Here is a 13,642-nt window from a genome sequence, read left to right as displayed (position 1 = left end):
CTTGTATTGTATTTTGTCTTGTGTCTCTTGCTACAAGACACACAAAGGAAGCCAACAGTCACTGAAAATTAGACAGGTCATGAATTTTAAATTATACTGTAGGGAACAAAGCTATATTGGTATAAACTAGGTAAGCTAACAGGCCTTTTCACCTCTCATTTTTGTGATTCTGTGATAAATGAAATGCATACAGTTTATTTATGTATGTGACTGCTTTTAGTAAAAAGAATATTGATTTGGAAAGCAAAGGATAAGCAAGGCTATGAATAATGCTGCAGAAGACTGCTTACTTCTTTACTGGTAAGCTCAGGACAGAAAATCTTTAGGCCATTAAAAAACAAGGGGGTGAAATTTCGAAGTGAGGTATAGGTATATAGATCTTCCAGACGTTACTGGGCCTCACATAGCCACAAATCTGCTTCAGGTTGACATTTTAGGGGAAAGACCATTGCTGAGGCTAACATGAAGTGTCCAGTTGTTATATACTGTAGTCACATTGACTTCAATACAGATGTACCTAATTTACACCAGAGGGGGTGAAAGAAGAAGCAGGTCTTTGGTAACCCTGAACCTGCAAAATACTTTCTGCAATATTTTGTGCGCCCTCAACATACATTAACATAAAGAGAATATAAAAGTTATGAGATCTGAGGCCTTCAGACTTGGACATGGTCAGATCCTATGGTAATGAGAGCCATTTAGAGACAGAGAGAAATAGAGAGACAGAAGCTGTGAAGAAACATCATTCTCATTGCAGTGGGAGCATAGAAGACCCCTTTTAGAAGTCCAGCTATACACCAAGTTTACATCCTGGGTCAGCAACCTTGGGATAGTCATGCAGGGCTCTCAGCAGTCAGGTTGCAGAAATCCTAACTTTTTTCAAGTTTTTTTGAGCTTATCTCATCTCTCTTCTTCTATGGAAGATAAATTATATATTGGCTTGCTAGGAAATGCAGCAAGGACAAAAGACCCTTGAGTAGAATAGATTCTATAGCAAATGGGTTAAATACCAAATTACACAATTTTCTGCATCAATTTATGCCTAGGCTACTGTCATTTCCTTTCCTGTATTGACACTGTGCCAGATTTTTAAAGGTATCAAGGTAAAGTTGCTGCTAGGTGCCTAGCTAGGTTTTCAGAAATCCATCTAACGCTCATTGATTTCCACTGAGGAAAATATGTCATTGTAAAATTTACTGCTGAGTCATTTTAGAAATTTCCAATAGCTGCGGGTTGCTCGTTATTACCTCTGACATCCTCATTATGAAGGTATGCTCACCCCTACCAGCCTATTTTGTTTCTTTGCAACCTGACTTAGATTGATGTAACTGTAGAAAAAAAGGTGTTTCATTTTACTTACTGAACCGGGTCTGGGATAGGGTACTTTTCCTTCGTAAAGAGCCCAGTGGTATTCAGGTCCCTCTTTATGAGCATATGGGCCGTTGAAAGCTGCTCGGATACTTGCTATATGGTAGACACATATAGCATATCCTCTGAATATATTGCTGTGAAATAAAAATCAGAAGTGAAGTAGGAGCAGACAAAGCATGGAATCAGGATGGCTCTAGTCCCAGAAGCTATGGGGGAGCAGAGTTAAACTTCTGGCCTGCTCACAAGAGCTACCAAATGCCATGCTGGACAAAGAAATAAGATCCCTAATTCAGTGGCAGGGGGGAGTTGTTCCCGTCTTCACCCTTTCTTCTTCACCGCAAACAGTTAGCTGCTAGGTCCTGAGAGCCACTCTTACATCGCTGACTGCCTTTTGGCACATAGCCCAAACCTGTAGCCTCTGTACTAGCAGTTAACTTATCTCCTTCAGCTCCCCCCAAGCATCAGTTCTAGCACCACTTGCCCGCCCCCCCAATCCCATACTTTAATCAGTGCCTGGGGCTCACCTACTAGCTCTGCCCAGGTCACTAGTTATGCTAATGGCATTCAGCATAGTTACCAAAACCTGGCAAATCTACGCTTGGTGGCAGTGTGTCCCAACTCAGCCATTCCCCAGCACGACCCATCAAGCCGCCCCCACAGGTACCAATTTCAGCTGGAAGCAAGTTTGTGAACACACTCCAGGCACTCTCTGCAGCTGCTCTTCTGACCTTGGTCTTTGGAGTCTGTTAGGTCAGTCCTTGGAGTGACCTCACCAGAGTATGTCTGGGTTTGGAGTCTGCCTGTGGGCACGGGTCGGTAAGGCACTCTCAAGAACGGCTCAGCTGGGATCTAAAAGTGGTGTAGTTTGAAAAGCCCCAGGCCCCGCACTGGTATGCTCCCCTAACTGCTCTGAGGTGGCTAAATTGCCCCATTTGGAGAAGTTGGCATACGCAGAGTCAGAGTAAATGGACAGGCCAAAATTTACCCGAGCACAGAATGGAGACAGTAGGGGCAGACTCAGAGGGCCTTGTTACACCTTAAGCTGTGAACTGCTCAGACATTGATCAGCTTTGTGCTAGCCTGGAGTTGGGAGCAGGCACACCTTCAGCTTGAGTGGCACATCTGGGGAGAGTGGCCACGCTTCAATGGAAAAGGAGCTGGGGAGTGCAGGTCTAGAGGCAACCCTGCCCTGGAGTGATGTAACGTTGAGCTGCGTAACACGTGTTTTAAGTCACTTTAAGGTGTTAATGTGTGGACAATCCAGGGGCTAGGAGTTCCAGGAGCTACCCAAAATTACTGTGTAACATCCTCTTCCACACGTTTGCTGCCTAAATGGATTTAAGTATGCAAGGGTGATCCTATTCCACCCTGCTCAATATCTGAAAACCATTACCAAATCTCTTGCTGTTATACACTATCATCTTTGTCTTAATACAAAGTCACAAAAACAGGGAGCAGGAGGAGGATGCATTCACCTTTGTACTGACTGATTTTCAGGGACTCTAGCAGGATGGAACAGTATTGTGTTTAGGCATCTAACATGTAGAACAATATCAGGCTCTAAATGAATTGTCAAAGGTCATACAAGATGTCTGTAAGAAAACAGACCCCAGGACTTCATATTTTCATTAGTGCTCTCTCCAAGCTTTTTCCTACACCAGCGGTTCTCAACCTTCTTAGACTCAAGGCTACTTAGACTCAAGACACCCCTTAGAAAATGCCAATTTTAGCTTTGACTCTTTTTCTTGACTAAGAAAAAATAATTGAGCAGTTCTGCTGCACAGAACTGAGAGAGATCACACCAAGTCAGAATATTTTTGAACTTGTGGATTCCTATTTAAAATCAGTGGGTTTATCCTGTGACTTGTATGAGGGTATTTGCATAACAGCTAATATTACACATCGACCTGGTACAGAATCATTGTCTTCCTTGTTTCTTATTCAGGGCCTGTGAGGATGATCCATTGCCAACACAAGTCAACCAGAGTCTTTCTACTGAGAAAGCTATTTGGGCTTTCAGTAAAGCTTTGCTGTTTTAAGTTAGAAAGGAAAAGTCCTGGACTGCCTAGGAATTATATAGTTCACTCAGAGTATACGTATTTGCTACATGGTATTTACCCAAAACTATTTCCCTTGGTTCCAAATGCAATTACAAATATGATGCTGTTGCTGACATTTTTCCTAACTATTTACCTTGTTGTGTTAAAGAGTCCAAATATCACTGGATTTTTGCTATCCCGTGTGTGTAGCAAAAACACATCCTCTGTAAAATAAATATAAAAGGTTCAGTATTGTTAATTTCCTTTCTCAGTCCCAAAAGAGAATAAAAAAAACACTGCTTATTAAGAGTATAAGCTAATATTTTCTATATACATAACTTAATTTTATACAGGTTTAGAAACATTGTATAGAAATCTTACAATACGTAAAAGTGTAATTAATGATAGTACTCAATATGTATATAACGTTTCATAGGCTTTGGAATCAGCAACAAGCATTTCCTGTTAGTGATTATATTTGAGGGTTAAAGGGATTAGCATAAGGTTTACATTCTATAAAAGGGTTGTGGGGAGGGGGAATGTGCTCTATGATATACCTAATTCATCAAAATGTGTATCAATTCCATTCTTTCCTGGCACAGAGCAGATCAGTCTGGTTTTGAGGAAAGTGCTCCATTTATTCACCAGCATTCGCTGTCCTCCCATATCATTCTGTGCAAAGACAAACAAAAGCTAATGCTAATTAGGATGAATAATTCTAGATTAACAGTATGTTGAATTACCCTCTCATCATAACTTTTAATGTCAAAGGCATGTAATTTCAAACCACAAATCAACCACTCCACTTGTGTTATTATTTTGGAGTCAGTCCCTAGTAAGCAATCAAACCCATTTCTCATTAAAAGCTGTGGGTTTGTAAGGATGTTTAGTTAAATACTGGGTCTTACAACTAGTTTTAACTGTTGCATACCCTTAAATGTATTTCTAATATGTTAGAATGAATATTTGGCGTATCAGGTAACCTTATCTTAGGAACTGAATGCAGGGCCGAATCAACTAACTTGGAGACTGAAGCCCTCAACCCCACAAATACAGCTGAAGCAAATTAACTGCAAACTTCTGCACAGTGCCTTGCAAACTGCATGAACATCAATGAGAACGCTACTTTTAGACAGTAGGATTTAGTGCACTCTTCCTGCTCCTGGCTGCTTTATTTCTCCTGTTGGGATTGCCAGCCAGGCTGCTAAAGAGTGCTAATTAGTCATAGTAATATAACCAACCCCACTAGCATATTTCCTCGTGATACAGACCATTCATTTCTACTCCATGATCTTGTGTCAAATGCTCTTTAGTTGAGTTGTGCAAACGATTTTAAACTCCTGCCCCAGTCAAGCAAAACTCATTGCTTTCTCTATTGTCACACTGAGATTTTAGGAACATTTGAGCTCAAGACAGTGAAATTACAAGGATTGACTGCCACACAAAACAAGCAAACAGAAAAAAAATCTCCCACGAAGACTGAAAGCTGACACAACTGAGTTTTGAATGGTTTTTTGATTATTGCTCTCTCTTTTGTCATTTTATTTCTTATTTTTTGATTTACAAAACCCTGGAAAAAATCTCCAGATTCAGATCCAGATGAATAAGATTTATATGTATGGAGCAGGTCTGGGGGATTTTGATTTGACCCACTGTACAGATCAAAAATTCAGATTCATACATTTAAAGAGGAGAGTGGACCATTATACTAATTTAGTCTAACATCTTCTACAACATAGGCCAAGGAACTTCAGTCAAGGTCTATGTATAAATTTGGATTCAGAACAAAACAACTTCATATCCTAGATTTCAATTTGGTATTGTCTCTATTTTGGCGTTTTATATACGCATTTAATATATCACTTTTACACAGTTTTAATAAGCAGTGTTCTTGCATCTATTAGTTAATACAAACTAATAAAGTTATTTTGCATGCTGTACATTACGTTTACTGCTTCCTATGCATCCATCAGATTTATGAATGCAGTTCCTATAAATTATGAAAAATATATGTGTGCACCATTTATGTCTGGGAAGGATTAATTATTACTATATTTATAAGTTGCTTTAAACATACATCAGGAAGAATTTTCTAACATTGAGGTTAATTAACCAGTGCGACAGATTAGCTAGAGAGACTATGGAATTTCTGGTTATCAGAATTAAAGAGACACTTGGCTAGGAGAGAGTAAAAAGGGATAATCCTGCTTTCAGCAAGGGTTGGCCTTGATGAAATGCTAAGTTCCCTACTAGCCCTATCTTTCTATGATTCTGTAATTCTATGTAAAGTTGGTGCCATTTCACCGCTATTTCAGTACAAGGTCAGTAAGCATTTCCTGTTGGAAGAAGAAACACCAGTAGCTGAGTAGGAGCCTTTTCACTGCTATTCCTCTACTCCTGGACATAAGGAATTTGTTGGAGTGGGAATTGATGTCAGGGCTGAGAGGACTGAGCATCTCTGGGCAGGCTGAGTGAATCCTATCCTCTATGGATGGAGGGCTATCCAGTTATATCAGTGGTGTCATTCAGAGTTGTCTGGCAATCGCTCTGAGTGGCACCAGGGTTGCCATTGGCACTAGTACTGAACTGGGGAGGAATTTAAAACACTTTCTCTGTGCTCCAAGTGGCAACTCTAGCCTGTGAAGTGCTATGTAAGTGAAAAGTGCTGAGGATAATTTTTATTACCAAATTTAACTGCAAGAGAATAAGAGCACATTTGGATCCATCTCTGGATTATGGATCGCCTGCTCACTTGCCTCCACCCCATTCAAGTTTCAGGCTCAGATGTGGATTTGAAGCTTGGATGGGGTGGGAGCTTACGTTGTCCAGAATTCGGGGATTTTTAGATGTGTGGTTTTCATTTAGACCCATACTACATTCTTTTATTTCCACACGCAACAATACTAACAGATGACACTTGAAAGTGCAGCGAGCACACTTCTGTGCTTCCACTTGAGAATCAAGAAGGAACATATCTTACCGCACACATACGGCCCACTCTGGTATAAATGGCATGAGTGCCAGTCTCTGCTTCCACTGCTTTTTCAGTAAAGAAGAAATAAACTTTATTATCATCATGGTCTTCATTGTCAGGAATCATGTAGGAACCAACAAACTTTGGTTCTTTAAAAGAAAAGAAAGAAGAGGTGGATCATGTTTACTAAAACAGCACAGCTATTAGAATAAAACACTTTTTACCATCAATAGCAATAGCAAAAATGATACTATAGCAAAGACTGCAGAGATTTGTCAGTCAGAGGTCTACCCAGGCTGGGGGGCAGTGGTGATGGTGATCAAAATAGAGTCCAAGCCTATTTCAGCTGGTTGTGTTTCTATAGAACATGTGGTAAACGTTCGTTTAAAACCTCTTTTTTATAGCTCCAGTTTACAAATCAATATTATTTTGTATACATTCAAGGAAAAAAGATCTCTTTCCAGTCCTGTTCTCTGGAGTTTATACATTTTAATTTGTACGAGGCTGAAAGTTGGCTCAGAGATTATGTAACATTTTGTGGCCACGTATAAATTAGACACAGGAGCACAACCTTTGGCTTCAGGCAAACAAGCCATTTGCCCAGTGAGATCAGTTGACAGATTGTCTCCATGCCTATAGACAGGAGGAGCTGTGTGCACCTTTGTTAGCAACTGGAAATCACCTGAAATTTTCCTGAACTAAGCTTTCTTTGTAGAGCTAAAAACTGTATTTGCCCACTTTGTACACTTTTAGCACAAGATCAGAAAGATTAACATTCTTCCATTAAGATGACCTCTTAAAGTGCCATGGACATCACATTCCCTTATTGTTTTAATTTAAATATTTAATATATCCCTGCTCTGATACTAATGCAACAATGTTGCTGCCATTAAGGATTTATTTGGAGATTTTCTTTTGATTATTTTGTTAATGTAGTTTAACTTACATTTTAAAAATATTTCCCATTTAAATATAATTTAAAAGTAGGGGAAATAAAATAAACCACACCCTGACATCATAACTAAAGGAAATCAAATTTACACAAGTTATATTTCTTGTTTTTAAGATCTTTAATTACCTATTTAATTATATAATTATATTTTGAAAACTTCTCTTTCAATTGTCTATTACCAGTCACATAGTACCTATTATTCTATTTTACAGGGCATATAGTTAATTCAGAAAATAAACCACTTAAAGTAAACATTAGACATTGAAAATGAACCCCTTTGATTTTCCAAAACATTGCTTTGAATTATTTTGCTGTCACTGATTAAAAAAAAAAAGTTAGTTTAATCAAATTCACCACCTACTGGATCCAGGATGAATTTAGTTCATTATACTGTAAGTTTTCATTTTTAGGAAATATGTCTGTTGGTCCAGGTTTCCAAAGATTTTTACGACTTTGTGAAAAGTAGGAATCATGTTTCATACCTTTCAAGAGATGTTCATTATCAGGTTCAGTTCGAATATGAGGCATACGACCCATAGTACGAAAGACAGCAGCATCTCTTCCCCAATAGTCATTGTAGAGGCCAGCAAACAGTTCACCCCCTGAAGACCAGACACGTGAGAAAGCAAGATAAGGCAATACTGTACATACTAGTATCTCTGTGCTTGGTGATGAATAAAAAAACATACTAGTCATGTTTTGTTGCTATTCAATTCAATTTTAGTAAAGAAATTGAGCCGGCTGCTTCAGTCCAGAATTGTAAAGGTACTTAGTGTGTTCACACTCATTTTTGTAATGTCTGAATGACTCTATGGGCTAGATTGTTGTAGGTATTTAAGTGTTTTATGGTCTTAAATTTCATTTTCAAAGCCATCTTCAACACTTAGGATTAGAGGTACAGATGAGCTTACACAATTAAGTACAGTCTAATTACCATTTCAGACACCTCACCCAACCTTCAGATTCTCAAAATCCCTATTCAGATGTAGTCAAACCCTGAAGGCACTTTTTAAAATCCAAGTTGCAATTATAATTCCATAGGAGCTTGAAGTCCCAAGAAGTCATTACATTTAAGACACGATTAAGCAGTTAATTGCATTTTGAAGTTTAAACCAGACACATGTTCAGGGGATTAATAGTGTAATAAAAAAGGAAACTGGCTACAATGTTATTAAACAAAATATGTGCAATAACCTTGTGGCTTGTTTCCATTGCTCCTTAAACTGAACATGTGGCAGGGGCATCTCAGGATTCGAGCCCTTGGGTGGTCCCTGCCAGCCGATGACCAGCTAATCAGGACCACCCCTGGATTTGAGTTCTGGAGCAGTCTTGATCAGCTGATCCTGGTTAGGACTGGGACTGCCCCAGGGTTTCAGTTCCAGGGCTGTCCCAATCTGTTGATTGCTGGCAGGGACCACACCAGGATTCATGCCCTGGTATAGTCCCTGCCAGTCAACGATCAGGTGATTGGGACCACCTTGGGGTTTGAGCCCTGGAGCAGTCTGGATCTCGATCCAAGGCTCCTTCTGTACTGGCAGTATGATGCAACTGGGATCTGACCCCTGATCGCACATCGCACCTCCTGCTGCGCAGACATCCATTCTGTGTTCAAATGGATGTCTATCGGCCTAGGGATTTTATTCTAAACATGCCTCAAACTTCCCACGTCTTGGCACTGCTGAGCATGTAGGAACCTCACTTGTTCCTAAGGCCTCTTGGAGACATAAAACAGTAGTTTTATCTGGTTTTTATTCTCTGAGCAAAGCTACCAGTGTGGCCTTTGTACAAAATGTGGCTGGAAGAGCTGTTATGTATGTTTACTTAATAGCTTGGTAGTTCGATCACACACCCAAGATGCAGGATTCAACTTCATTCCCTAGCTGAGGACATGTGAAGCTGTCTGTCTCCCACCTCATAATGCTCTACCCAATTAGTCTTCTTGATCCTTCCTGTTGAGACTATTCAACTTGGAGCCAGAGAGCGGGAAAGGAAGTGAGTACAACTCTCTAGTCGAGTGGTTAGGGCATTCAGTGGCATGGGGAGAGTTATGATTTTGAAAGTTTAAGTGACTTTAAACATTTATTGGAAGTGAGATGGGAACCTAGGCTCCCCCCTGCCCTGAACAAAATTTGGGTTTGCTTTTCCATCATGCATCTAGTACAAAAATGAAGCTGCCACACCATTAAAACTTCTCAGCACACTGAGTAATGATCACTTTTGAAATATCTAGCCATAAGTGGAAGTTAAATGCCGCACACTTTAAAAAACCTAGCCTCAGTTTAGGCCTAAGTAGGAGATGTGCTCTTTGGAAATCTTGCCCTTTGAATTTTTAGTTTTTATTTTGCTATCTAAAAAGTATACTGAAACTTAGGCTAGTAGATACATTTTCTATTCAAAAAGAGCCAAAGGAAGAAAAGTCAAAGTACTCCAAGAATTAGCTTTTAATTCTTCAAAATCCTTGGCAAAAGAGCTCAGCTGCTTATTAACAATCCTCCAGTTAGGAATTTGAGGCAGGATCTAGCTATTTCCCTTCCTTTTATGATCACTAGATGGCAGACTTATATTATAAAATAGCAGACAAACTGCACAAAGGGAAGGAAATAAATTGTTTCCAGTTCCAGACTAATCTGTGTGGAGATTTCAGTGACACTGTTTCCTACCCCTAATCAAAATAAACATGACTGATCAATTCAAATAACATTTGCTGGCATTTATAAAGGATTATAATGAAAGCACAAATTTTGCTTTAGGTCCCCTTTGCAAGCCTGTATTTTGTTTCTGTTAAGCAACATATATGAACTTAATCATACCACAAACCTAAATAATGATTCCAAAAAATGTACAGAATACTTTGGCAGCTGGTGCTGGTTCATACCTCTGTTGATTGAGAATGGGGTATAGTTTTCCCTTAGGCTTCACCTTCAGAAGGATGGATATTGCTTTGTAAAGATTCAGTTGTGACTCAATGTTAACATATCGGCAGGTGAAATTAAAAGTAAACCTAAATTACAGCATCAATGGAAGTTAAACAAAACCAATGGAAAGCTTTATAGGAAGGGAGAGCGAGCCCAGAGGTAATAAAAGAACAAAGTTTACCCAAATCTTAATAATATTCAAAACGTTCTTTGCAACTTTGATTAATGAATTACACAACCCATAAATCCCCTGTTCACAAAACTCTTTTAGACAGGTAGCTCAGGCTGCTTTATAACTGTAAAACCAGGCCAATGAACAATTCAAAATTTGATGCTTTCATCGTCTGAGCAAATTTGCTAGTAAGATGGTGAAAACATGAGAAACGCATCTTTGGAAGACCTATGCAAATAACTGTTCACTGTACTTAGCAATTATTGGCATTGTAGTAGCACATAGAAGCTCAAATGTGCCAGGCACCACACAAACAGATATAAAAGATACACGAAGAAAAGAGAGAACAGGTAAATACTGGTGGATAACAAGAGTACTAAAGAGTATTAAAACTTGAGACAAAGTAAATTCAAGGGCGATAACATCAGGGGTGACAATGAGAAACAGTGGTCAACAAAAAACAACTCTGAACTTGACCCACAATATATTTCACCATCTTGGAATTAGGAGATTTTCTAGTTTCTCACTAATTCAATTAACTGCTATAGGCTTTCGATCATGCTCTTAAATCTATATTTCAACACCTAAAGAAGTGGAGAGATTTTTCAGAAATATATAGAAACTGCAGTGATAGAGTACATACTATAGAGGCATTAGAATTACACTAGGTACATATTGGAGGCATTAGAGATTTAGAAAAATGGCTTGAATTTCTATTTGTTTTTCTATTGTGAATATCCCATTATCACAGAGATAGGAAAGCAGAAGGTGAATTTACTACCTCAAATTTTAATACTCTAATTCATGGCATTGTTTGAACATCTTCCAGCTAAAACAAATAATTGTCAAGTCCTTGTAAAATTCTCCGGACTCTCTTGTTTAAAACAGCGTCTGCTGTTTGGCCTAGGGTTTTTGGATGGACAGATGGATGGATAGATTTCATAGACATTAGGGCTGGAAGGGACCTCGGGAGATCATCGAGTCCAGCCCCCTGCCCAAAGGGGATAATTATAAAACAAATGCTAACACTGGCTTCTCCAGCCAAAAATGCATGAAAATCAATTACATTTTCACTAAAATCAATTAAGTAGATTTTGTCCAATAAGTTAACGCATTCTTTCTGGACCCCAATCTCTCCAAAGACGTTTGGACGTTTGAACAACAAAGTTTAATATGGAGAATTTAAAAGAAAAATTAATTTTCCTCGCAATGAAATGAAGTTAAAACGTTCTGTTTTAAACAAGGTCCAACATGAATGCGATATTCTGAATGCAAATGGAATAATAGAAATTAGAAAATATTAGTGTAATACCTATACTCCCACTTTGCACTGAGTAAATAGTATCTTCCATTCCTAGTTTTTTTAACATAGATGTATAGATTAAGATATTCCTTGCGTTTATTACATGACACATACAACACAAAATCTTACCAAATAAGCAGGATGGTGAAGTTTACACTGCTTTTGGCATCTTTATTTAATTTAGGGCCAAATTCTAGTCTACTTCGGTGGCACCTGAAAATCCATATTGTATCTGCTTTTGTAACCCACTACCTTCTGACCAGTAAACCGAATTACCAGAAGTGCAGCAAGGAGGAAGACAAACCTGCCTTCTCTATCAACAGGTTTTCCAGGACTCAAGTAATGTAAAACAGATTCATACTTGCATGGCTGAGTGTGCTTACGTGCCCAGTAGATAGAATGGACTCTGCCTCTTTGTGCATGAGAAAGAGAAATACACAGGATTTATTTAAGCCAGGGCTGTCCAACTGGTATGCCATGGGCTGTACACAGCCTGAGAGGATCCCACCTGGCCACTGCTGCCTCCCATCAGTACCAGCAGGGGTTTCTAGGTTAGCTCTCCATCCTCCAGTTTCTGCTTCCTCCCTGTGTCCCAGGGGGAAGTTCAGCCTGTCATTCTATGACTCTGAATGCCTGCATGGCATGGTAGCATGGGGGAGGAGATCACGGTGCATCAGAGGTCCGAGGGGTGAGTGCATGGCCTGTGGCCTATGCTGCTGCAGTCCTGGGGATGTGGCCTGTGAGGCTTGTGACCCCTGACTGCTTAGAAGTTGACAGTCCTGATGAAACTCCTTAACATTAATAGGGAAATGGGGCATTTTTGATAGATTTTCTATATTTTTTACAATAATCTGTTTCTAATCAGCAGAAACAAACAAACAAACAAACCAGGAGATAACTACTAGATTTTTGCACCTCAATTGGTTTTGGGTCTAGTTTAATAGGGAAACTTCACTCTCTGCAGAAGTAATGTACATGGTACAGTATCAAATGCAGCTAAATTAGTAGGTCTTATGTTTTAAATTGCTTTAATATAATCCAGACGTCATTTTGGAGCAGTTTAAATGCAAAATATTGAATTATGAATTTATTTCTGCAGTTCTTGAAACCAACTGGATTTCTGTCTAACTACTAAGTTCAGGACTTGGTTTGAAGTGATCAGAAGTACTCTTTAGCAAAGCATTTTCAAAGCTAATCAAATGGAGAACTAGATCCTGGTTCAGGAAAGTATTTAAACAGATGCTTCAATATTTTCCTCAGCTGGTATCTGAGAAGGAGAAAATAAAACCCTCCTGGACGTTACGTTCTGAGGCTCGGTGTTGGCAATATTGTCATGGCGCATGTAAAGAATCTCAAAGACTCTTTCTTCTAACATCAGACAAGAACATTTTTAATTTTTTTATAATATGAGAAAGATTATCATCACTAAAAGCCTATCAAATCCTGTAAAGGTTGTGGGGGGATAAAATCATTTTAAATTTTAAAATTTAAATGTAAGAATTGAGGCTCCATCACAATCCCTCAATAATTGTTCCCATTATTAAAATATCCTCATTGCAAATCATTGTTATGGTTAAAGAATCTGATCTCTCAGTCTCTCTCTCTCGCCCTATTTTTGATCTCATTGCCTTTTTATAGTTTTTGCCTAGAAGCTTTCCCAGTCTTCCTTTCCCAGTTTTCTGGCTTCTACGAACTACATTTTTACAGAAACAACACGTGCTATTAGACCATCCAAGCAATATCCCTTCAAACTATCAGGGTCACGGTCTTGCCAAAGACACCATGCTTGATATAATGTATGGTAATTTGGACACCTATGGTAGTTTCCCCATAGTTATAGGTCTAACCATGGCTTTAACGGAGCCGTGCTGTAGCTCAGCATAGCAACACACCTAACTGAATTTGTCCTATCGTTT

The 13,642-nt window shown here is 39.0% G+C and overlaps 1 protein-coding gene across 2 annotated transcripts in view; it reads right to left on the bottom strand.

The window, feature by feature from the left end:
- SEMA3E (semaphorin 3E) overlaps positions 1-13,642 on the bottom strand; it is a 206,262-nt gene that overhangs the window by 39,219 nt on the left and 153,401 nt on the right. For both annotated transcript variants that reach the window (XM_090041888.1, XM_090041887.1), the window contains 5 exons: positions 7,819-7,938; positions 6,391-6,533; positions 3,968-4,082; positions 3,565-3,634; positions 1,361-1,505 (listed from right to left, as the gene is read on the bottom strand). In XM_090041888.1, the coding sequence (XP_089898014.1) occupies positions 1,361-1,505; positions 3,565-3,634; positions 3,968-4,082; positions 6,391-6,533; positions 7,819-7,938 (593 nt within the window). The remainder of the gene's footprint in view (positions 1-1,360; positions 1,506-3,564; positions 3,635-3,967; positions 4,083-6,390; positions 6,534-7,818; positions 7,939-13,642) is intronic.

The sequence above is a fragment of the Crocodylus siamensis genome, chromosome 4, assembly GCF_052110815.1.
Source record: "Crocodylus siamensis isolate JL-2025a chromosome 4, ASM5211081v1, whole genome shotgun sequence".
Classification (NCBI taxonomy): Eukaryota; Metazoa; Chordata; order Crocodylia; family Crocodylidae; genus Crocodylus; species Crocodylus siamensis.
This window is presented reverse-complemented; position numbering and strand designations above follow the sequence as displayed.